Source organism: Protopterus annectens, chromosome 4.part0 (assembly GCF_019279795.1).
Source record: "Protopterus annectens isolate FY-2018-M chromosome 4.part0, PAN1.0, whole genome shotgun sequence".
Classification (NCBI taxonomy): Eukaryota; Metazoa; Chordata; order Ceratodontiformes; family Protopteridae; genus Protopterus; species Protopterus annectens.
In genome coordinates, this window is record NC_056733.1 from 1,975,493,790 (window position 1) to 1,975,519,264 (window position 25,475).

At 43.4% G+C, this 25,475-nt stretch overlaps 1 protein-coding gene across 3 annotated transcripts in view; it reads right to left on the reverse strand.

Moving 5' to 3' along the window:
* TBC1D9B (TBC1 domain family member 9B) overlaps positions 1 to 25,475 on the reverse strand; it is a 2,477,681-nt gene that overhangs the window by 469,561 nt on the left and 1,982,645 nt on the right. For 2 of the 3 annotated variants that reach the window (XM_044069590.1, XM_044069593.1), the window contains one exon: positions 17,095 to 17,142. The exons of the other annotated variant lie outside the window; for it this stretch is intronic. In XM_044069590.1, coding sequence (XP_043925525.1) covers positions 17,095 to 17,142 — 48 coding nt within the window. The remainder of the gene's footprint in view (positions 1 to 17,094; positions 17,143 to 25,475) is intronic. 3 annotated transcript variants of the gene reach the window in all.

The window sequence follows — 25,475 nt, forward strand, 5'->3', positions numbered from 1 at the left end:
GAAGTTTCTCCAAAGGGGCACTTATCTGAATCCAAGAAGGCTTATGGTACAAATAACCATGCAAAACTCAGACTAACAATTGTCCGACCTATGTATGGGCTGGTGGCAAGATAGCCTGCGAAGTTACGCTCATCTGTTTACTCATGTACACCTAGACTCATGAGCTGATGTTATACTCTGGATGTACAGCCGTATGGGAAAGTTTACACTTGGTACCCCGGCCAGATGTCAGTGGAGATAACCCATCTGTTTAGAATACTGCAACAGTAATTTCAGTCAGGACATCGAAGACTTGTGAGTCTTTCCTGAAGTATTTTGTTTTCTACAAGCAGAATCTAAGTTGCCTAGTTACATCCAGGGCATGTAAGATATAGTTACTTTGATTTGAGTGATTTGGAAAATAGATTGGTAAGTGAATCATCTGGTTTAGGTTTGCGTCAGGATCCACATTGGATAGAAAAGAGGGGGCAGTATGCAGGGGCACATAGTCATTGTGAAAAACTAAATAAAGGAACTCTAGAAGACAGTGTTTGTAACTTGAATACTCTTATGGCAGAAGTAATAGCAACTAAGAGCAAAGTTTTCCAGGAGAAAAACTTCAGAGGTGCAGAAAATGCTGGATCAAACAGTGATGTAGTTAATTCTACCAGTATGAAAATGAGATCTCACAATGACACTTGTTCTCTAATTGCAGATCACAGCGGGACAACTCCCTTGAGAAAGGCCTTGCATAGTTTATGAAGAAGAGACAGAAGGGACTTCATAACCTGCATGGAAGCTTGAAATAGCTGATAAATGCACTTCAATTGTAGAAAAGCTGGAACCTGAGTCAAACATGTTAGGCAGGAAGCATAAGATACCTGGAATAGGAGCAGAAAAACAGCCACTATCCCATAATGATACCAACATTAAGAAATGTTTCCACTTACCAAGATAAAGCGTAAGCATGGATTCTTTACAGGATGCTGATAGAATCCTGACTGCATTACTGGTTAAGACTGCATTATTGGCCATCACTGGAAGTGTAAGTCAAGCAGGTAGTCTGAGATTGTGAAAGGCTGGGTGAAATTTCCCAGAAGGGTATGACAATAGATCACATCTGGAATCCAAGAGTTGGGGGGTTGGAATGTGAAGCCTTAGGTGGGGAAAACAAAATTGACTCAGCCAGTAGGGAGCAATAAGGATCACAGTGGCTTTGCAACTGATTATTTTCTGCATAATTTTGGGAATAGGAGGAAAAGGGGATAAGCACAAAGTAGTCCAGGAGGCCACTGTTTGACCAGAACATCTCTTGATGACTGTCCTTCTAGGGGGATCATGGCAAAGAATTTACTGTTGGACAGGGAAGCAAACAGACTGCAGCAAAGTTGACTCCAGTAGTCGAAAAAAAAAAAGTTATGTGCTCACCATAGAGTTCTATCTGAGTAGCTGGACTTCATTTGTCTTCAGCCTGTGGGTTACGGATCCGTATTGGATCCGACTCGGCCACATATCCAGCATCTGATCCGAGCTCAAAGCTCCTGCCTTTACTCATAATGCCCCTTGTCTCCTTCCTCCCTTCAGATCAAGTTTGCTACCCAACCTGTTACTCACACCCGACCCAACAAGACCTTGTCACTATCAGAAAAAGCCTCTCAAAACAAGGACATCTTGAAGGTGTCCAAGTTCTACATCTATATTATCCCCAAACAAAGACAAGGTCGGGGGGAAGGAGGGAGTGATGGTTGAAGACAAATGAAGTCCAACTACTCAGATGGAACATTATGGTGAGTACATAACTTCTTTATCTGAAGTAGTTGACTTCATTTGATCTTCAACCTGTGGGACAGAGTCCCCAGCTACTATACACCTGGGAGGCCCTCATGGAAGGATATTCTGGAGCGTGGCGAGCCAAAGGAAGCCCTGTTCCTGGATATGATGTCCAGTTTGTAATGTGAAATGAAGGTATGAGATAAGGACCAAGTAGCTGCAGAACAGATGTCATCCAATGGCACTCTGGACCAAAAAGCAGCTGAAGCAGCTATAGATCTGGTAGAATGTGCTTTTACCTGACCCGGCGGGGAAATTCCCCTGACAGAATATGCCTGAATAATACATTGGGAAATCCAGCGGGCAACAGTAACTTGGGAGATTTGTTTCCCTAAAAAGGGTTTTGAGTAAGAAACGAAAAGTTGGTCAGATTTATGAATGGCTTTTGTCCTGTGCAAATAGAATCATAATTGTCTATGTACATCCAACAAGTGTAATTTGTATTCTCCCTTATTTTGAACATTTGGAAAGAAGACTGGGAGATTGAACATCTGGTTAATATTGGCTTCTGATGCTACCTTGGAAAGAAAGGATGGGTTAGTATGCAAAGACACTTTATCCTTTTGAAAAATCATATAACGAACCTTGAAAATCAAATGAAGTCAGCTACTTCAGATCCTGATGTACCACCACTGGATTGACAGACCACTCATAAGGAATTGAGACAGACCTACTAAGGCTGCTAGTCAAGGCAACTGGTCTTCCCAGGTATAAGCATTACAATTAGAAAATGATGCAAAGCAATTGATCAGTGTCAAATCCTCATAGCTTTAAAGCATAAGAGGTAAAGACATGATTCCCTTTTGCTTCTTGATGCACAAAATCGCTGTCATACTGCTCATTTGGAATGAAATCACCACAGGAGGAAGGCAGTCTTGTAATTTCTGCAGTTTGAGAATGATTGTCTGCATCTCCAAGACATTAATGTGAAGACCGGCCTCATATGAACTCTTGACTGAGACCATAGTCTGAGTGCAAAAAGCGTAGGAACAGATCTAGACACAGATCTACTTTTTTCCTGTGGAAGAAAAGCTCTCTGAAGTGAGGTGTCCAGGAGACACTCCAGGAACACAATCCTCTTGAGTCAGAAATGACATTTGTATGTTCTCCTCTCCTTGAGTACAGTGGATTTCTCCTTTTTTAGGACCCACCCTACTTTTGCTTTTTAAACATCTGTTTTCCTGCAGCTTGCTGAGTTTATTTTGCTTCTTAAAGAATGTTGTAGGGGTAGCATTACATGTATGTATGTAAATTATATATGTGTGTATATACATATATATATATATTTTTTTTTGCTACATAGATTTCATGTCATCCAACAAGGGAAAATGTCAGTGTGGGAGGCAGATTACCCATAAGGATCACAAACATTGTCTTTTTTGTTTAGGTGCTTCCCATGACCATACCTCTTGTAGTACCTGTAATGCATTTGTGCCTAAGACACTCAGAAGCCATTTGCCTTAGCTGGACATTTATCTTGAAAACCAATGACTTAAACAGTTAGCCCAGGGTACCATGACAAGATCTTTTAACTCTGAGATACTCCCATTAGGTAAGAAGAAGGTCAAGAAATCTTGGTCAGATTCCTTAGCTATCCAGCCTCCACCAGACAACCCTCTAGAAGCGAGTAATAGCTTTGTAGGTCGTTCGGCATCTACACTGGATTCCTCTGCTGTGGCCCTGTCAGATACTGATATGGATCCTTCTTTTTCCACGTCCTCTAAGACTTTGCAGGAATTTACTCCAGATGTCGAGGGGAAACCGTGGCTGATTATCTCAGAGGGTCCTAAAGGAATTCCACAGGTATCAGGTCAGGTAGGAGGTTCTGGGTTCTCTTATTGAATCTTGCCAAGGGTCAGAACCTCCGGCATTTGTTAGGGCTGATGTCCCTTCCAAGAAAAGACACAAACTTAAGCAGGTGTCAATCCTTCCTTAGGATCCTCAAAGGGAATGACAAGAGCATACTCGGAGCTTGTCTTCTGCCTTGATGGCCCTAAAGCCTCCTCAAGGGGTTTTGGTACTTGCTCCTCCTTGGACCTCTACCCCTTTTAAACAGCTTAGGGAAATGGATTCCTTGGATGAGGATTCAGTGTCTGATGAGGGGTCTTTATCCTATTCTTCACAGATGCCTTTGGCTTTAGCTTATGGTTCTAATGAAGAGGAGTCTGTTAGCCCCGTGTCTCCTTTGAAGAACTGTCCTTTACCGACACAATTGCTAGGATGACGGAATACTTTAAGTGGTATTCTTCTCAAGTGTCTAATACTCAGAGAAGACACTATGAGTTGCTTTAGGTGGATACTCCTAAACCATTAGCAGTTCCTCCTGTGTTGGTTGCCTTGACAGATACTTTCCTTCCTGCTTCCAAGTCTCTTGATTTTCAACCTCCTGCTCCTAAGGAATCTGATAGGTTCTATAAGGTTCCTGAGGCCTGACAATTTTTATTTAAATGTCCTTCTGCTGATCCTGCTGTGGTGTCTAAGTCTTTTCTGACAAACCTTCTAAGCTTTTGCCCTCTGATAAGGATAACAGGGCAATGGAGAGAATTGGTAAGAAAGTTTGTACTGCTTCTACTTTGGCCTTTAGGACTGTTAATTACCAGACCTACATGACCAGGTATGCTCTGACCTTGACTACTCAGGCTTGTCAGGTTATTTCTGACCTCCCTAATTTTGAAGGCAAATATTCTGTCTTATTTATTTTAGGTTCTGTTTCTCAAGTGGCTCGCCACTCTATTAAGTGTAGTTATGGTGCTGCTGATGCCTCTTCCAGGGCTGCAGCTTTTGAGTCTGCCATGAGGCATTACTCTTGGCTTCATCTCCAGTCTCTGCCTGAGGACATTAAGGCCAAGTTGTGAGATGCTCCTTTGGATAATAAACATCTTTTTGGGACTGCTGCTACTGACATGTTTAAGTCTCTTCGAGAGAAAGGCAAAAGCCTTGCAGGACCTTAAACACATTTTTGTTTCTCCTATCCCTAAGTTCCAGAAGAATTATCCTTCTAGATCTGCTTTTTTTGCAAGAAAGGCAAAGTCTTTCAGGACCTTAAACATATTTTTGTTTCTCCTACCCCTAAGTTCCAGACGAATTATCCCTCTAGATCTGCTTCTTTTTGCAGGCAACCCTGCCAGGCCTCCAAAGGCAAGAAGGGTGGTAGGCCTGTCCCCTCTCCTAAGGCTTCCAGATTTCTGTGGCTCAGAAGCCTGCTCCTCTCACCCCCTTTCTTTTAGACCAGGTTTCTTTGTCCCTTCGGCTTGGGTTCTTTCTATCATCCATCAGAGTTACTTCATGGTATGGAAGTCTCTCCCTCCTTTTTCAGGGATACCTCAATCTCCTCTATAGCACCTTAATTTCCTGGAGGCTCTAAGGTCCCTGGTGGACCAAGGAACAATTCAACCTGGCCCCCCCTTCCCAAGTGGGAAAGGGTTTGTATTGCAGGATGTTCATGGTTCCTCGAAAGGTGGGCATTTGGAGACCTAGTCTGGATTTCTCCCAGTTCAAAACCTTTCTCAAGGCCCCTTCTTTTCAGATGCTTACTCTTCAAATTCTGTTTCCTCTTATTACCCAAGGCATTTCTGGTGTCTTTGGATCTGAAAGATGCTTACTTTCATATCCCTATTCACCCTCTTTTCAGCAAGATTTTATGTTTCTCTGTGTCTTCCTTTTATTTTCAGTTCTCTGCCTTGCTCTGTTGCCTCTCTACTGCCCCAAGGGTATTCACAAGATGCCTATCTCCTGTGAATGCCTTCTGCAGACTCCAAGGCATTCAGATTTTTCCTTATCTAGACAACCTTTTGCTTCAGGTGCCTTCTCCCAGTCACCTGTTACAGGATCTAAAGTTCCCCATCTCTCTTCTTCAAAGTCTGGGGTACACTATCAATTTCCAAAAGTCTGCCCTGACTCCCTGTCATTATCATGTTTATCTAGGATCCAGGATTCAGACAGTACCAATGGTGGCCTCTCTTCCACCTTCAAAAGATTTGTCATCGACAGCCTTCTTTTAGTCTCTTCTTCCTCTGACTGCCATGCTGGCCAGGGAGTTTCTTTGGGCCCTGGGATTCATGGTATCTTCTACTCCTATGCTTCCTCTTGCCAGACTACATATGCTGAACGTTCAATGGTACAGCAAGTCAGTTTGGCGGCAGCATTGTTACCCTCTGGATTTTAGTGTATCTCTCCTTCCCTGTCTAAAGAAGGAATTTTAGTGGTGGATTCAACAGTTTGCCCTCAACCTAGGCCAGCCCTTTCAGCTTCCAGTCCCTCCTACAGAACTGTTCACCAATGCCTCAAACATGGGGTGGGGGGTTTCTTTTGGTCACCTGAAACTTTATTAGAAGTCAGACCATATCAACATCAAAGAGATGAGAGCTCTGATTCTGGCCCTTCAAGCTTTTCATCCCATGTTCTCTCCAGGCCTCTTGAAGGTGTACACAGACAAACTCTACAGTGATGTGGTATGTCAACAAGCAGGAAGGCACAAAATCTTACCGTCTCTGCAGGATGGCTCTTCAGGCTTGGAAGGTGGCTCTCAGTTAGCAGTTAAGTCTTCAGGCAGTATACAATCCTTCTGAGCACAGTCTAGTGGCAGACTCTTTCAGCAGGTCAAATACACAGGAGCACGAATAGATGCTTCACAAAGACGTGTTTCTGCGGGTCTATATTAGAACATTGAGGTTTCAAACCTTCAAATGTTCTAATATCGAACCCTATGCAGCGAAAGCTTAAAATATCAAAGCAACAGAAACCCAATTTTTTTCCTAGGGAAAGAATTTGGTTGTCCATTTCTTTTGCTTCGGTATTTTCAGCATTGTGGTGGAAAGTTATGGGTCGGGTTCAGGTAAGTGTGCGATTGTGTGGATGTTAGGGTTAGGGCGCGGGTTAGGTATGTGTGCGACTGTGTGGATGGGCGGGTTAGGTGAGTTAGGGTTAGGGAGCAGGTGAGGTGAGTGTGCGATAGTGACGGACCTTAGGGTTAGGGTTTGGTTAAGGTAAGTGGACAGTTAGTGGTGTGTGTATAGTTTAGTGTAGGGTTAGGTGTAAGATTTTAGGTGTATGTGTGGATTGCTGTTTGTTTGGTGAGCTTGTGTTGTGTGTATGTGCTTTGGAACAGCGATTTTTTTTTCCCTAGGAAAAAAATCGCTGTTCTGACAGTTCGAGATTGTAAGCTTTCACTTACATAGGGTTGATTAATCACCGTTTGCTTTTTTAAGCGGTCGGTGATCTAATATAGACCTGTTTCTGGACATTATCCATCGGTGGGGTATTCTGGTATTCCTCAGGTAAATCTTTTTACCTCCTCTTTGAACAGGCAGCTTCCTCTTTTCTGTTCCAGAATGCCATGCCATCTGGCATGGAAGACAGATACCTTTTCTCTTCCTTGGAAGAGGATGTTTCTTTATGCTTTCCCTCCTATTCCTCTGCTTCCAAGATTCCTGTAGAAGGTTTAGCTGGACTCACCAAAAATCTCGCTAGTAACTCCCTTTTGGCGAAGACAGCACTGGTTGCCCTCTTAATGCATCTGGCCAAGGTCAATCACCACAAGTTCCCTCATGGGTTGGATCTCCTCAAACAGGCCACGGAGTCTTTCATCCATCCTCACTTGTCCACTCTTCAAATGACACTGTGTGAGATAGGGTTTTGATCGCTTTCAGGCACCTCTTTTCTGAGGATGTGTTCAGGATCTGTCAGCAGGCTAGGAAACCCTCTACCAGGAAATCTTATTTGTCCACATGCAGAAGATTTTCTGTCTGGTGCCATGCCCATAACCAGGGCTCTTTTTTTCAGGGGGGAGAGGGGGTCCCTCTGCTCTTCTCTTATTTGTGTGAGTTGCTCCAGTCTGGCCTGGCCAATTCTTCTGTGAAGGCCCATTTGTTAGCCATTTCTGCTTGTCTGCCCCTGAATCCTCCCTTTGGCTTCTCACTTTGAGGTCAAACAATTTTTTAAAAGTGTCCTGCATATTAAGTCTCCAAGGAAAACTATTTCTCTTCCTTGGAACCTTAATGTTGTTTTGGAAAAATTGAGTCAAGCTCCTTTTGAGCCTGCAGATTCTGCTTCTTTGCAACACTGTACAGGAAGACTTGTTTTACTACTGGCTCTTACTTCTGCTTGGAGTGTTGCTGTGCTCCAGGCCCTTAATGGCTATTCCTCCAGTTTTGGTTTTTCACAGGGACAGGGTGTGCCTAAGTACTAATCCTTCCTTTATGTCCAAAGTAGTAAATGAGTTGTCCATGAATCAGTTGGTACAACTCCCTTCCTTTTTTTCCCCTTCTCTTCAGTCTGCTAGAGAGAGGGTCCTGCATACCTTGGATTTGCAGACACCTCTGGTTCTACATGGATAAAACTAAGGCCATTCATAAGTCTGATCAGCTTTTTGTTTCCTTTCATCCCAGGACATTGGGTTTGGCTGTTTCTAAGCAAAGCATCTCCTCCTGGATACCAAAGGCCATATCCTTTTGCTATACTTTTCATGGCAAATCTCTGACTACTTCTGTTGTTGCCTCTTCTGGTGCCTTCTTCAAGGGGTTGGACACCAATTCCATCCTTGAAGCTGCTACTTGATCTTCAGTGCATACCTTTACAAAGCATTATAAGTTAGACTTGGTATCAAGGGCCACAGCAGGTTTGCTGAAACCATTTTATGAAGGTTTGTTGAGGGCTCTTTTCAATCTTCCACCACCCATTCTATTTTTGAGCTATTTTACACTCCCTTCTCTTCTGGATACTGCAACAGTGATATAGAAGGACATAGTGCAGTTGTGTAAAATCTTACCATAATAGTAGATGCCCTTCTCTTCACTGTTGTAGTATTAGCTCCCTCTCTCCAACCCTTTCTTGTTTTTTCTGGTTTTTGTTTTAGATTCCCTTCTGGCTGAGGGTTTTCCCTTTTTCTTTTGCCTTTTTCCTTCTGGATGTGCGTGGACTCCTTTGTATTATGAAGACTGTTCTCTTTTGGGGCAATTCAGCTCTAGGTAGATGCGTCTATACATCCCTTTTATGCCCTACATTCTGTATGGGGCATATAACTGTGATATACGGCGCTTTTGTATACTGGCTGAGCATTGGGTTGCCCTGGGTGGGAGATCCCTTCTGTTTTGGATACGGTAAGGTGAAGAGAAGGACATCTACTGTTATGGTAAAATTTTACACAACTGTACTTTCCCACATTTATCAAAAGCACTCCCATCCTCATCAGAAGGTGAGAGACCGGTATTAACCAAATGTTTAGCACCAGCTGGGTTCACTATAGCAAGAGATGTTGCGCCTGCTCTGGGATGAGTATGCAAAAACTTAGGACAGAGGAACTTTATTCACTCTATCAACTTTATTGTGTGCAACAGGCTGTCTAGCTATCAGACAAGTTAAATATGTGACAAAAACATCCTCCAGTGCAGAATGAAAAAGAGAAATTGGAGTAGGCCCTGAAAAATTCAGTTGTAATAATGCTTAACACCTTTTAAGGGAGTGTGGAATATCACTATGTTTCCACTGAAACAAATGGGTCATTCTGGAAGTAGTTTCAGAGAAAGTGAACCCTTCAAATGGACTGGCTGAAGATGCACTCTTCTCAAAATGCGAATGTGAAGTACACAGAACAGAATCTGTCCTTTCACAACCACTGTGTGGTTCATAAACTTCAACCTCTTCAGAGAATGAAAAATCCATCTTCCTTTTATCAGAAATAGCAGAACTGAAGTTTCAAGAGCTTGAACTAAACCCTGAGTTAAGCCCAATAAATCACTCCTGTCTAAAGTGACTGAGACGGGAGAATAAAAACATCTAAGTTTTTGCTTCTTTTTGAAAGGAATTTCTGAAGACATTTTTTTGCCAGGATAGGCAATGCAGAATGGACTTCCTTGTCCCTTCTCCCAAGACTGACAAGGGCACTCCACAGCTGTTGAGAACGTGTCTAACCTCTGGTCCATGGTGGCTCTAGGGATTACGACAGACAGAGGTAGGGAAAAAGATGAATGGTGTGATAAATCAGAAAGAAGTACAGTTGTGTACACTTACCATAAATGCAGATGTTCGAGTGTATTCACTGTTACAGTCATCACATTTGGGTTATCTGCTTGCAGCAGCCCTCAGTCAGCCTGATTATCAAAGTCTTGGGTCCTGCATTGGTTGCTGTCTCATCTTCCATGACATCAGGTAGTCAGGGGTATAAAGCATGCAGCCGATGCCATTTCACCAGTTTTTCTTGCCCCAGATGTCAGGTGCCCCCATAATGGGAAGCAATTATATACAAGGTTATACTTCCAACAAAAAAGCAAATACATCAAAAAGCTTTAAGCATAGTAAACAAGAACAGAGGTATAGTCAATAGAAGTCAGGGGGCTGGAGGGAGGGTAACCAGGACTGCAACAGTGAATACACTCGAACATCTACATTTATGGTAAGTGTACACAAATGTACTATGTTCTTTGTGTTTCACTGTTGCAGTCATCACATTTGGGTAGATTCCCTAAACTAAGGATGGGAGGAGGTAATTAGATAGCATTAGAACCAGCTATAAGGCCCTGCAAGACTGCAGTGGCAAAGCCAGCTCTGGATTTAGAAAAAAATGACAAGTGGTAATGCTTGGTGAAGGTATGTACAGAACTCCAGGTAGCAGCTTCTAGGATTTCCCTGGTAGGGACACCTCTGAGAAAGGCTGTAGAGGTAGATGCAGCCCTGGTTGAATGTGGTCTTATCCCCTGTATGGTAGGTTTTCCATGGTGTTTATAGCAGAAATGAATGCAATGGCCTATCCACTTAGAAATGGTTTGCTTTGAAATGGCCTTCCCCTCTGCCCCTGTAGCAAATGCAACCAGCAACTGTTCAGATTTCCTGAGAATCTTAATCCTGTCCAAGAAAAATCTAAGTTGTTTGTGTACATCCAAGGAGTGCAGTATTCGTTCCCCTTTGTTCTGTGGATTAGGAAAGAAGGTTGACAAATGAATGGACTAATTAAGGACCACACCTGATACCACCTTGGGCATGAAGGATGGATTGGTCCTGAGGGACACCCTGCCCGCATGAAAGATGATGAAAGGCTCCACTGCCATGAGGGCCCGTAATTCAGACACCCTTCTTGCTGACGTTATGGCTAGAAGGAATGCTGTTTTCCAAGAAAGGAATTTCAAGTCTGCCTTTGCAGCTGGCTCAAAGGGAGGTAGAGTGAGCTTTTCCAATACAAAGTTAAGGTCCCAGGCTGGAGTAGGGGCTCTCCTGGGTGGTCTTAAGTTTTTGGCCCCTCTGAGGAATTGCTTCAGCAGTGGATGAGAAAAGAGGGGCGGTTCTGTATTGTAATGAGCTGAAATGGTTGAGGCATGAATTTTGATGGAGGAAAAGGAAAGGCCCTTGTGAAGCATCTCAGTTAAGTATTGAAGAATATGAGGCAAATTGGGCGCTGCTGTGCCCATCCCCCGAGTTTGGCTCCAGGAATAGAATCTTTTCCATTTTTCAGCATATGATTTTCTGGTACTAGACCTCCTTGCCTCCAGAATGACATCTATCACTTGCTTACCGAGGGATGGTGACAGAGAAATCAGGTAATTAGCCAGGCTGCCAGGTTCAGGGTTTGAAGTTGTGGGTGCAGAATCTGGCCCTCCTGCTGGGACAGCAGGGCAGGGGTCTGAGACAGGTGCCAGCAGTGACACTGCGCAAAGGGGGTACCAGTGTTGGCATGGCCAGTCTGGTGCAATCAGTATTGTCCTTGGTTTGTCCTGTTTGATCTTTAGTAGTAATTTGGAGAGGAGAGGCAGAGGGGGAAAGGCATAAACTGATATTTTTTTCCAGGTGAAGGACAGGGCATCCACTTTCCAAGCTTGCTTGTGGGGAGTTCTTGTGTAGAATTTGTCCAATTGGTAGTTCTGGGGGGAGGCATACAGCATACTTGAGTATCTCTGGGCTCCCCCATTTGTTTTTCAACATGTTGAATATCTATGGTTCCAGTTTCCACTCGTGTGGGTCCATAGGATTTCTGCTTAGGTCGTATGCCAGTGTATTTAGCTTTCCTGGCAGGAATTGAGCATGTAGGTGCGCTTGGTAGCTCACTAGTCTGCAGAGAGGGTATGAGTGGGTTCCCCCCTGCTTGTTTACGTAAAACATAACAGTGGTGTTGTCCGTCTTTACCAATAATTGTCCTGGAAGAATGTGGTCCTTGAAGGCTGTCAGAGCATTCTGTACAGCTAACATTTCTTTCTGATTGATATGCAGGTGCATTTGACTTGGGTTCCATTGGCCTTAAATGCACTGCCCTACCAAGTGGGCCCCCCATGCATAATCTGATGCGTCTGTTGTTAGGGTTTGGGTGGCAGGGGGTAGAGTGAATGGCAGTCCCTTGTTTTGGTGGCAGGCCTCTGCCCACTAAAGGAACTCTATCTGTAGACAAGGTATGATAGGAATCATTGATTCTAGATCCTGAGAATGTTGACACCATAGGCTTTTTAGATACCATTGTAGTTTCCTCATATGCAGTCTTGCATATGGAATTAGTAGAATGCAAGAGGCCATGAACCCCAGGGCTTGCAGTATTTTCCTTGCAGACAGCTGGGTCTTTGTGGCCAGTAGTTTGAAGTAGGCTGTCAAATGAACTTGTTTCTCTGGCGTGAGGTAGGCCATCTGGGAAGTTGTATTCAAGCTTGCTCCCAGGAATACAATTTGTTGGCAGGGTACAAGATGTGATTTCTTTTCGTTTATGGTGTACTCCAGAGAAGTTAGCAATTTCTTTACAAATGCCAGATGATTTAATAGTATGTCCTAGCTTTCTGCCTGAATTACACAATAGTCCAGGTATGGGTATATTTGAATATTCCTTTGCCTGCAAAATGCAATGACTGGAGCTAGGCACTTTGTGAATACCCTGGACGCAGTAGATAAGCCAAAGAGCAGTGCAGAAAAATGATAGTGCATGTAGCCTGCTCTGAAGGGTAGGTATCTTCTGCAAGATTCCCTTATTGTGATGTGCAGGCAGGCTTCCTATAAATCCAGTGTTGCCAACCAGGCATCTTTGCCTAGCATGGGAAGCAGCTGATGAAAAGTTAGCATCTTGAATTTTGGGATTACCAAAAAGGTGTTTAGGATACACAGATCCAGGATAGGATGCCAGGAATTGTCTTTTCAGGGCACCAGGAAAAGTCTTGAGTAGAAACCTTGCCCCCATTCTTTTTCTGGGACAGGTTGAATAGCCCTGATGCTTAGGAGAGAGCGAACTTACTTTTGAGCCTCTGCTCACTGATTTGGGGGTAGGTCTGGCCAACCATTTGGGGTTGGTAAGGAGTGGAAGTGGAATCTGTATCCTTGGGAAACTATATTTAGAACCCATTTGTCCTGGGTAATGAGGTCCCAATTTTTTGCATGCAGGGCAATCTTTCCCCCTAAAGGAACAGTCAGTAGAGCAGGGCTTGGATGGTTTAAAGTTAAGCCATTGCAACAGTTTACCATGGGGGGAGTCTTACTACTCCCTGCTTTGGAAGTGGGAGCCTCCACTGTTTAGGCCTGTGAGTACCTTGGGACTGAAGCCTGGGTGTTCTGCTGATTCTGGGTTTGGACTGAGAAGGCCTGAAAGAGGCATGAAAGGACCAATTCTTAGAGGGCCAATGCCTACTAAATCTGGGAGGCTGTACTTGCAGGAAATCTTTAACAGTTTGCATAGATTTAGCTTTTTCCTCCATCTTTTTAAGTACTTCTTCTGCTTTGTTGCCAAACAGGCAGTCTTGGTTTAAGACAGCATCCAGTAATTTAGCTTTAACATGATCTGGCAAAGATTGCTCCTTAAGCCAAGCATACCTTCTAAGTACAGATCTAATGACAGCAGCCCTGCAAGATGCCTCTAATGAATCAAAACCACTTTGCAAAGTATGTTTTCCAACCTGTTCAGCAGAATGCATTATATCCTGTATTTCTTTATTTTCAGCACAGTCAGGAATCAACATCATTTTCTGTTTAAGCAATCCAATAATATGCTGCTGATACTTTAACATATGAAACTGGCAGTTCAAGGCCCTAATGGCCAAAGTTGCAGAAGTGTATACCTTCTTACCCCATCTCTCCAGTGCCCTGGAATCTCTATCAGAGGGGGTAGAATTTCTGGCAGTAGTAGCCTTAATGCCCTTGGGAGCCTGTGAAATGGTCTCAGGATCCGCAGTAGGATTTTTAAAGAGGAAGTTGTGAGAGTCAGATACCCTGTAATACTTGTCATATTTTCTGGGAGCAGGAGGTAAAGAGTCAGGGGCCAGGCTAGATTCTGAGAAGACATCATCTACAATGTCCAGTACAGGAGGGATAGCTAAAGGCCTGTGTTGAGGCAGGATTAAGAATTCCCTAAGCCTCTTTTTGGAGTCAGAGAAATCCTGGTGGCTTTCCCAGCAGAAATGCTCCCTAAGAGTATGCAAGGTTTCACCAAACGAGAAATCCTCTGGAGGGGAAGCAGAGGGAATGGAGTCCTCTGCATCAGAATCCTCATAGGTAGATAAGGGCAAATCCTGGTCATCAGCAAAAACAGAAATTTCCGAATTCTGATCAGGAAAATCAGTCCTAGGTCTCTTAGAGGGGGAAGGGCGGCTTCCCCTGATTAGAGTAATAAGGTCTTAGGCCATTCTTATCATTTGATTTTTAGGCATAGGGGCCTGACCATGCGGTCTGGGTGTCAGTTTTCTAGGAATGGATCGAGTTTTAGGCCTTAAAGAAGAAGATGGCATCGGTTTAATATGCAAGTCAGTAGGCCTGAATACACCCTCAGAAGCCGGTGCCTGCACAGATGCTCCGGACCCATCCAAGGTAGAGACATCCACAGGTTCCACAGTTGAAGAAGCATCTCGCGGCATACCGGACTCCGAATGGGTCTCAGTAGAGACCTGCGAATCTGACGTAGTGGGTATCAGGGGCTGTGAAAGTGCCTCACTGACTACAGGCGAACTGGCAACTAGCTGAGGAGAACCGTCGTCGGAAGCTTTGGACCTATGCGGTCTGTCTCTGTCTTTATCTTTGCATTTTTTCAGACTGTTGGTAGTCGGGTGGCTTACCGAAGCCATTACTGGATAATTAAACCAAGTACCAAAATATTTAGATGCGTAAATAAACCGGTGAGGAATAGTATGACGTTTGAATAAGGCACAAAACCACCAGCAAGGTATGTCGTGGTCTGGGCCTAAGCAAGAAATGCAGTACGAATGAAAATCTTTATGAGGTATTTGCTTTCCCCAAGAAATACAATTGTTAACTTTTACTGACATCGGTTTAGAGCAAGAAAAAGGATCCCCAACGGGGTACTTAGCTTAGTTGAAGACTTCGGATCTGAAACCCGAAAACGAAAATTTCAGGAGTCGGCCGACCGGCACTTGTGAACTGCGTCTGCTTCGGGCACCGCACGGCAAGAAAGACTGGTGTAATGGCGTTGGCTGCATGCTTTATACCCCTGACTACCTGACATCATGGAAGATGAGTTAGCAATCGACGCAGGACCCAAGACTTTGATAATCAGGCCAACTGAGGGCTACTACAAGCAGACAACCCAAATATGATGACTGCAACAGTGAAACACGAAGAACATCTGGTCTGCATCCCATTAAACAGTATTAAGTTCTGGTAATGACTTTTTTCTAATTAGGAAGTTGGAGCTATCCATCCAATTATTAAGGGTGGTTTTGAAAATAGAGTACTTGGTTTATGTTGAAGTTACATTTCTTAATCTAGAATTCTAAGACAACATGGAGTGCTGTCTTTTGGGGAAAAGCTTGACCTCTATCAGATACCAGAAGTGACAATATTTGAAAAAGTGAGGAATATTCAGATCTGCAGCATCAGCTCAGCTACTGTAGCTCGACAGCTTTAAATTAAAGACATTCCAGTGAACAATACATGCATGATAAAGGAAATGTCATGTAGACCTCCTAATATGGGTCTGGTGAACAACTCTGCTTTGACTTTCTGTTAGTTACAAAAAAAACTTCTGAATCCTGCTGCCAGCAAGTAGAGAACATGCAATGCTAAGTCTAATGTTCACTGGTGTGTTTAAAAGCCATAGCAAACCACACCGATCATCATTCACTGCTAAATATGAGAAAGGTCTGTAAAGCTACAGCTAAGTCAAGGCTGGAGCAGGTAAAAAAAAAAAGAGGCTGTTAATGTAGTATCAGGTGGTGCTGGGGAAAAATACTGCTGCTGTTAAATAACAGGATTTCCCTATTGAGATACCCTACAAATGTCCACGTGACAGTCTCCTTTATGTCCTACCCTGCAGATGGAAACACCAATGACTTGGTAAAGTAACAAGTCAAAGGAGACCTTGAATGATTTGCTCCACTTTGGCAACCTTGCATTCCACAGGTTTCCTCTAGGGTGTTTCTGAATCATTATAAAATAAAAAAGTCAGTCTTCCAGGTCATTTTCAGGGCTCCCCCAAAAATGACCCCTCTGCTCAGCTGGAGTTACCTGGTTAAGAAATAAAAAGCAGTCCCCCCAAAATGGCTCCTCTGCTCAGTTGGATTCACCTGGTTAAGAAATTAAGTATGCAAATAAATACTTATTAAATAAATAATTACAAAAAATAAAATAAAGCTACACTGATGGTCAAAAAGAATTGTAAGCAGGAAACAGGCTGAGGACTTACTAATAAGCCCATGAGTAACCTCAACTTTTAGTTTTAGAAACAAAGCAATTTAGGCATTTTTCAGCTATTATAAAAGGAAGTAGCAAAAGTGACTGAATGAACACAGCAAGGTTTCCATGGGGTTTATAAAGGTGTACCTAGAAGCAGAAAAGCACTGGTGCATAAAACAGGTAAGCAGGTATATAACATGGGTGGTTTCAGTCACTGCTAAACCGGAAAAGAAGTTATGCCTCTGAATTCAAACTCCAAAGTGGGTGCAATCTATAGGAAGCAATCTGGAGATCCAAATCATTAAGATTTTCTAAACTGTAATTAACTGTATTCAAGAATATCGTGCATGTGTCTAATTTCTGCAAAAAACCCTAAATGACTGACATCTAAAAGCACATTTACTGCAACAGTAGTAAAATTTATCTGCGAAGACTCGGTATTAAGCAGTGACAGAAACAATAAGCAGTACCAAAATGATATAAAGGAGACAGGAAAGAAACAACACGATTACTTACACTGTAATATACATAACAGAAATGTTAAAAAATGGCATGAAAAGGATACACCAGATGTTAGAGTTAAACAGTACCTGTCAAACCAGTTTCTGCTTTTACTAGGAATACTGAAAATATATAGTACAGTTACATTACAGCTGAAAACCGCTCAAGACAAGTTCGAAATGCAAAAGGAAGGAGATGAGGACAAACCTTGTGACTCGCACTGAAGGAAGTCCAAATCAGAAAGAATGGGAGTCACTAGAGAAAGCAAAGAAGGAAATAACAGAATAATGAAGAGTTAAGTCTAAGCTGCTGTACATAAACATCTTGTCATGTTCACTACTTGTGCCATGCAACCATACACAAGATCATGGAAAAAAAACTATTCATTATCATTTTAGTCAGTTACAACACAATTGTTGGATTCCTTTCAAAAATGCAGTACACTTCAATACAGTAATTTATTCAGGCACACATAGACTGCATATCTGTGAGCTGGCGACTGTGATGGAAAGATACAAACATTTAAATGAAAACTGTTCCCTTTGCTCCTCTTCAAATCCCTAAATAGTATGCTGTAAAGCAGTATTTCTCAGTATCAAAAATCCAGCACATATTTGTCAACAAATGTTTTTTAGGGAACGTCACTTTTTCATTTTCCAGAAAGTACAGTTGTGTACACTTACCATAGATGTAGGTGTTCCGAGTGTATTCACTGTTGCAGTCATCACTTGTGGGTTATCCCTACTGGGTAGCCCTTGGCCGGCCCAAATACCACAGTAAAGGATTTCCCTCCTGCGTCTGCTGTCTAGGTGCAGAGACTAACGTCATGTAGTCAGGGCTATAAAAGGAGACAGCCGATGTCATTACTTCAGTTTTTCTTGCCCCCAACAGGTATGACCCCCAAAGAAGGAGGAAATAAAGGGGGAAGTGGGAGGGAAACAGGACAGCAACAGTGAATACACTCAAATATCTACATTTATGGTAAGTGTACACAACTGTACTATGTTCTTTGTGTTTCACTGTTGCAGTCATCACTTGTGGGAGGATTCCCAAAGCTGAGAAAAAATAGTGGAAGAAGGAATATAGGAATTAAAGGTAAGCAGCCTATTAAGTGGATGCCATCATGCCCTGCAGGACTCCAGATGCAAAGGCTGCCCTTGTTTTGGAGAATGTAGCCGGCTGGTAGTGCTTGGTGAATGTGTGGATAGATGTTCAGGTGGCAGCTTCCAAAATATCCTTAGTTGGAACCCCTCTCAGGAAGGCAGTGGAACTAGAGTCTGCTCTAGTGGAATGAGATCTGATAGATTTGGGAGGACTCTTTCCAAGAAAGGAGTAGCAGAAACGGATGCAATGAGAGATCCATTTAGAAATAGTCTGTTTGGAAATGGGTTTCCCCTCTGTCCCAGGAGCAAGGGAAAACAGAAGTTGGTTGGATTTCCTGACTGATTTGGTCCTAACCAAGTAATCTCTCAATTGTTTGTGTACGCCAAGGGTATGCAAAATTCTTTCCCCTTTATTTTGGGGGTTGGGAAAGAAGGTAGGGAGATGGATGGCCTGGTTAACGGTAACCTCTGAGACCACTTTAGGCAAAACAGAGGAATTGGTCCTGTGAGACACCCTGTCAGCATGGAAACTGATGAAGGGCTGAGTGGCCATAAGGGCCAGCAAGATTTCAGAAAATCTTCTGGCTGAGATGATGGCCAGCAAGAATGCAGTTTTCCAAGAGAGGTACTTTAGGTCACCTGCAGCAGCTGGCTCAAAAGGAAGCAAAGTCAATTTTTACAGGACAAAGTTTAGATCCCATGCTGGAGCAGGTGGTCTTCTGGGTGGTCTGATGTGTGCCACCTCCCTAAGGAACATTTTTAACAGATGCTGAGAAAAAAACAGGCAGATTTGACTGGATGAGGCAGAAATAGCCGAGGCATGTATCTTAATGGAGGAGTAAGACAGTGCCTGTTCTAGGAGTTCTGCCAAGTAGTCCAGAACCAATAGCAAAGTGGCATGGGAGCTGCTGACGACCTTGCTGTGGCACCAGATAGTAAATCTTTTCCATTTGGCTGAGTAGGATTTACTGGTGCTAGGTTTTCTGGCCTCCTTGATAATGTTTAAAACTTGCCTGCTGAAGGCTATAGTGTCAGCTGCCTTTGGGGTATCAGTCATGCAGACAGCTTGAGGGTAGGAAGGTTTGGGTGTAGTACCATCCCTTTCTCCTGAGTTAGAAGCCTTTCTGAGAGGGGCAGGTTCATGGGAGGCTGTTTGGCCAGACTGAGGAGCAAGGGGTACCAGTGCTATCTGGGCCAGTCTGGAGCAATAAGAATAACCTTTGGTCCTTCCTCCCTGATCTTGAAGAGTACCCTGGGGATCAGGGGCAAGGGGGGACATACACAAACAGGTTTCCCCAGTAGAAGGATAGGGCGTCCACCCTCCATGCTTCAGGATGGAACTCTCTGGAGCAGAACCTGGTTAGCCGGCAGTTTTCTGGGGTTGCAAACAAATCTATGTCTGGGCTCCCCCAGTTTTGTGTGATGTTGAGGAAGGCTCCCCTGTGCAGTTGCCACTCATGGGGTTCCAGGAGGCTTCTGCTTAGCTGGTCTGCCAGGGTATTTTGTTTCTCTGGAATATATTGAGCTATCAGGTGCAGTCCCAGACTTGAGGCTGACTGCCAAATTTGCACAGCTAGGCGACATAGGGGGTAAAAGTGAGTTCCCCCCTGCTTGTTGATGTACCACATTACTGTTGTATTGTCTGTCTTGATTAGGAGCACTCCTTGCGTCAGGTGTTCTTTGAAGGCTTGGACTGCCCGGTGCACCGCCAACATCTCTTTTAAATTGATATGGAGACCCTGAACTTCTTGTTCCCAAATGTCCTGAGTTCGTATACTACACCTTGGTGTACCCCCAAGGCTATGTCTGAGGCATTTGTAGTGATGGTCTGACCCTGTGGGAGAGTGATAAAGGGTAGGCCCTTGTTTAGGGTACACACCTCTGCCCACCATAAGAGCTCCTTCTTTAAGAAAGGAATCAGGGGTAGCTGGTGTTCTAGTGACAGAGTGCTGGCACCAGAGGTTCCTGAGGTACCACTGCAGTTTCCTCATGTGTAGTCTGGCTAGGGGTACCAGCAGAATGCAGGAGGCCATGCAATCCAGTGTTTGCAGGAATTTCCTTGCTGTGAGGTGGGTCCTGCAGGCCAGTTGTGTGATGTATGAATGGAGGAACCTCTGCTTCTCCTGAGGAAGACAGGCTGTTTGAGCAGATGTGTCAAGAAGAGCTCCCAGTAAGGTTAACCTTCTTGTGGATAGGAATTGGGACTTCTCTTGGTTGACAGTGAAGCCCAGGGAGGATAGGAGGGTTTGAACAAAAGTGAGGCCCTGCAGGAGTCCTTCCTTGGTGTCTGCCTGAATGAGGCAGTCATCCAGGTAGGGGTAAATCTGAATAACCTTCTGTCTGCAGAAGGCAATTACAAGAGCCAAGCACTTGGTAAAGACTCTGGGAGCAGTGGATAAGCCAAAGGGCAGAGCAGAGAACTGAAAGTGTTGTGAGCCTACCCTGAAGCGCAGAAAACTCTTGCCAGACTTCCTTATGGGAATATGGAGGTAGGCATCCTTCAGATCTAAGGTCAACAGCCAATCTTGTGGTATCAACATGGGTAAGGGTTTGTGTAAGGTCAGCATTTTGAATTTTGGTACCAGGAGGGACAGATTCAGAGTGGATAGGTTTAAAGTGGGGCACCAGGTGCCCTTCCTTTCTGGGTACCAGAACAGTCTTGAATAAAACCCTTTTCCAGCCTGCTCCACTGGTACAGGTTCCACAGCACCTTGGGCATAGAGCTTTTGTATTTGACAGATGGCTTCTGCCTTCTGATTTGCTGGTACACCTGGAAAGCCTGAATGTCTGGGGCTTTCTTTGAAAGAGAATCTGCACCCACTGGTAATAATTTTTAGGATCCATAGATCTGAGGTGATAGCCTGCCAATTCTCGAGGAAGAGGGAAAGTCTTCCTCCTAGTCTCTCTGGGGGGTTTGTGGGGCAGAAGAGTCATTGAGAGTCCTTGAAGAAGGGAGGGGGCTTAGAACTCCCCTGCCTAGGCATTGCAGTGTTCCATTGTTTCGATCTCTGTTGGGCTTGTGACTTGTAGGTCTGTACCTGTGTGCATTCCTCTGGATGGGCTTTGTTCGAGTAGGAAAGGACCAATGCTTTGTGGGGTAATTCCTACTGAACCTGGGAGGCTGAACATGCGAGAAATCCTTCACAATCTGCATAGGCTTGGCCTTGTCTTCCATTTTCTTGATAACCTGCTCAGCTTTGGGCCCAAACAGCTGGTCCTTATCCATAGGAGCATCTAATAATTTGGACTTTACCTGAACAGGCAAAGACTGTTCCCTTAACCAGGCATGCCTTCTGATCACACAGTCAGTGACTGCGGCCCTTCTGGAAGCTTCCAAGGCATCAAAACCACAATGCAGGGAATGTTTTGCTACCTGGGAGCTGGACATTATAAGATCTGTTAGTGTCCTGGTAGTACTGCTGTCTGGTAGGGTTGAAATTTTCTGTTTTAGTAATTCTAGTACATTTTCCTGGTATTTCAGCATATGGAATTGGCAATTTAGGGCCTTAATGGCTAGGGTAGCCGAAGTATAGGCTTTTTTGCCTAATCTATCTAAGCCACTGCTCTCTTTGTCAGCTGGGATGGGATTTCTTGAGGAACTAGCCCTAGCCCCCTTAGGACCCTGAGTAATGACCTCTGGGTCAGCTGTTGGATTTTTGAATAAATACTTGTGGGTGTCTTGCACCATATATCTGTCTGGCTTCCTGGGGGCAGGTGGAAGAGAATCAGGGATGAGTGAAGACTCCAGAAAGACATCTTCCACCACATCCAGGATAGGGGGGATGGACAGGGATTTAAGCTAAGGCAGGCCAAGGAACTCTCTCAGTTTCTTCTTTGACTGAAGATAATCCTGCACCTCCCAGTGGAAATGTTCTCTGAGGGAATTTAAAGTTTCCCCAAAAGAGAGGTCTTTGGGAGGAGTTGCAGTAAGAATAGGGTCTTCAGCATCAGAATCCTCACAAGCTGCAAATGTTTGTTCTTCAGTGTCAGAGTCTTCTAGTCCTGATTCTTCTGAATCCTGGTCAGAAAGAACCTCAGGCAAATTGTCTCTCTTCCTTTTAGCTGCTTTAGCTGAGGTGGTTTGGGTAGGTTGGCTTCCTCTAATTAAAGTGATTAAGTCCTCTGCCATTTTGAGCAGCTGCTGGGACTGTGTGGCAGGCTAGAAGGAATGTAGTGGGAGACTGGGTCCCTGTGATGGGGTCTTTTTAGCGGAAGTCTTGGTCTTCGGCCTACAAGATTCAGAGGCCTTATACAAGTTTAGCTTAACTGGTGGTGTGGTCGCCTATACAGTCTCTGCGGAAGTTGGTGCCTGGGAAGCGGCTCCAGACCCAACCGCATTACTGAAGGCTAACGTCCTGGCAGGAGAAGATGGACCTGGCAGCGTACCGGACTCCAAATGGATCTTGGTAGAGGCCTGCAATGGTTCCCCAGCTGCCATCAGGGGCTGCGACGGTGCCTCACTGAGTTCAGCAAATGAAGTAAGAGGAAGGCTGGATGGCTTCAGACTGGAGTCGTAGCATTCTGAGGCCTTCCCTTTTCTTTATCTTTCTTTTTTCTAGGTAATTCCACAGCCTGATCAACTGACACCATACCGCAATGAGACAAAGAATTACTGAAGTGTCTAGCTACAATCTCAGCTCTGCATCTAATAGTTCTAGCATTAAACAGGGCACAGAACTGACATCCAGGGACATCGTGGTCTGGGCCTAGGCAGGTGATGAAGAGGGAATGAAAGTCTCAGTGTGGGATCTGTTTTCCAAAACTAAGGTAATTATTGACTTTCTTTGACTTCAGATAAAAGCAAGAAAAGGTTCCCCAATGGGGTACTTGGCTTTAGATGGTTTCTCCCTCACTCCGGCAACGGCCGACCAATGCATTTGCGAAACTGCTTCTGCTTCGGGCTCCACGGCAAGAAAGACTGATGAAGTCGGCTATCTCCTTTCATAGCCCTGATGACCTGATGTCAGTCTCTGCGCCTAGACAGCCGATGCAGAAGGGAAATTCTTTACTCTGGGCCGGCCGAGGGATAACCCACAAGTGATGACTGCAACAGTGAAAAAAAAGAACATCACAGGGGTTTAATATTACATGGCAGAGCAAATTTCTTCACCAAGACTTTTTTTTCTGCTGAAGTCTTTTTTGCTGAAATAGTTAGAACATAAAATTGTGCTGTCTACCTTCAAGTGTGTACTGCTGATAACATTTGTGCAAACTGTGTATGCACAATGACCCAGAAGTGGTATCCATGACTGTCAAAATGGAAACCTGAGTCACTGTGAATAAGGAATTGTATATGAAGTTACAAGGGTATGAGGCTTGCATATCATTTTACTACCATTATAAGTTGCCAAGCTAAATTATATGTGTATTGTGTTAAAAGCTTGTCCTGCCTACTAGAAGTGTGTAGTTGGAGTGGTCATTTATTTTCACAAAAATAAAATCAAGTCTGAACAACTGTATAATAACTGGAGCTGCAGTAGACATACGGCTAAACAAGGTACAAAGGTAAGGCCTTAATTTAAAATAATTATTTAATAACTAAAGCTATAGCTGCTGGGCCTGGTCTGGATAAGTGTATAGAAACTTGAATGACTGAGAAGCTCTGTACATTCTGTTGGCTTTCTTAGGTGCAGCAGGCTGGCTATCAGAGAAACCACTGGCTGTGACAAACATATCCTCCAATGCTGGCAGCACTGGGAGTATGGGAGGAAGTACAGGGAATTACAGTTGTAACATTTCATTATATTTTCTTTTTAAACAAAAAACATCTTTATTGAATTATCACTTATGACACAGACAATAATGCATTTATGCAAATGAAAACAAACCATATTGACATATTTTAGTTGCAAATATTACACGTCACATATAATATTCTATACAGTCATTATCAATTGAACATTATATAGCTCATTCAGTTCTTTCCTTCACTTAAATGTTATTCCTCTTCCAAAAGATTATTCTGCATGTATTGTTCCCACAACTCCCAGTTTTTTTTCTATTTAAAGTCTGCCAATTCATTACACTCCCGAAAAATATGTTCCCAATTACCTCTTTCTTCCCCATCACACTTCCAACATTTACAATCTACCAGAGGGAGAATTCTTTGAATTCTGCTTGGAGTTTAAAAATACCTATGCAAACACTTCAAAGCAAAAATCCTAAATCTGTTACAGTTTGTTGCATATTTGGGAGCCATTAAATATATCCTCCCATTGTTTCTCTGTGAATTGCTTATCCAGTCTCAATCCTTTCTAACCTCTTCTGATTAACTCCTATGTTATGCAATATTTTATATGCCCTACTAATTATCCTTTTTTAACTGCAGCGTCTGTTCAAGATTCTACTGAAAACTCTTCCAGTGCTAGTCTTTCACTTAGGATCATCTTACGCCTTTTTCTTTGCCTATACTCTGATATCAATCCTTGATAGGGAAGGCAGTCTCTAACCTGCAGTCCAAATGTATTCCTGGCCTCTTCCCATTCTATTACCTTTCCTTCTGTAATCACTTGCTCTCAATACCTTTGTTCCTTTGCCAGTTTTCTACAATAAATTCCAGCCCCTTCTTGCCTATTCTCGGTACCCATGATGGCAGTTATCCTTATCGGCACTCTCCTTTCTCCATTCCCTTGCTGGCTTAATTCTTAGAATATTTCTGCTGCTTTACAAATATAATGTTCTGTATGGCTATTATTATACTACTTAAAGATCTGCATTCAAATCACAGTTTCTCCTTATTTCTTGAGCTCCCCCCTATTTCATAATCATCCCTTTACACTTTGAATTACAGCTTTCTGGTTGTGCTATGTATAGGACCCTTAACTGTGTAGCTCTGAAATATCCCTTCAAATCAGGTAATCCCACATCACCTTGTTCTACTGGAAGGATAAGCTTATCCTACTTGACTCTTGTCCTCTTCTCCCAGATAAAATCCTTCAACTCTTTATTCATTGCTATCCACATCTTCTCCTCTGGTTGATAAAAATATGCCTGATCTGTGTATACAACTAAAGGAACATAAAAACATTTTTACTGTTTGTATCTTGCTATTCAAATCCATAAAACAGAACTTCCAGTTTCTCAGTTTTTGTATTATCCTTTGTTTAGTCTCTTCCCACATATCCTTAGCTGCCATAACAAAATCCTTAACTCATAATCCTAAGTACTTCATTTTATAATGTCCCCATTAATCTGGGAATTGCTGAACCAGTATGTGTATGGTACATAGTTCACAGCTATTGCCTTTGTTTTATCTTCCTTAATTTTCTACCAAAAAAAGACTTGAAACTGTCTCAGAATGTTCCACAACACTAAACTGTTCTTTTCCGGTTTTATCAGGTACAAAATAATATCTGCAAATAAAATCAATTCTTCTTTATTACCATACCAATTACATCCTTGAATTTCTGAGCCCCTTATTTTCTTTGCCAACGGTTATAAATAGAACACAAATAACAAAGAGTAAAGAGGACACCCATGCCTGGT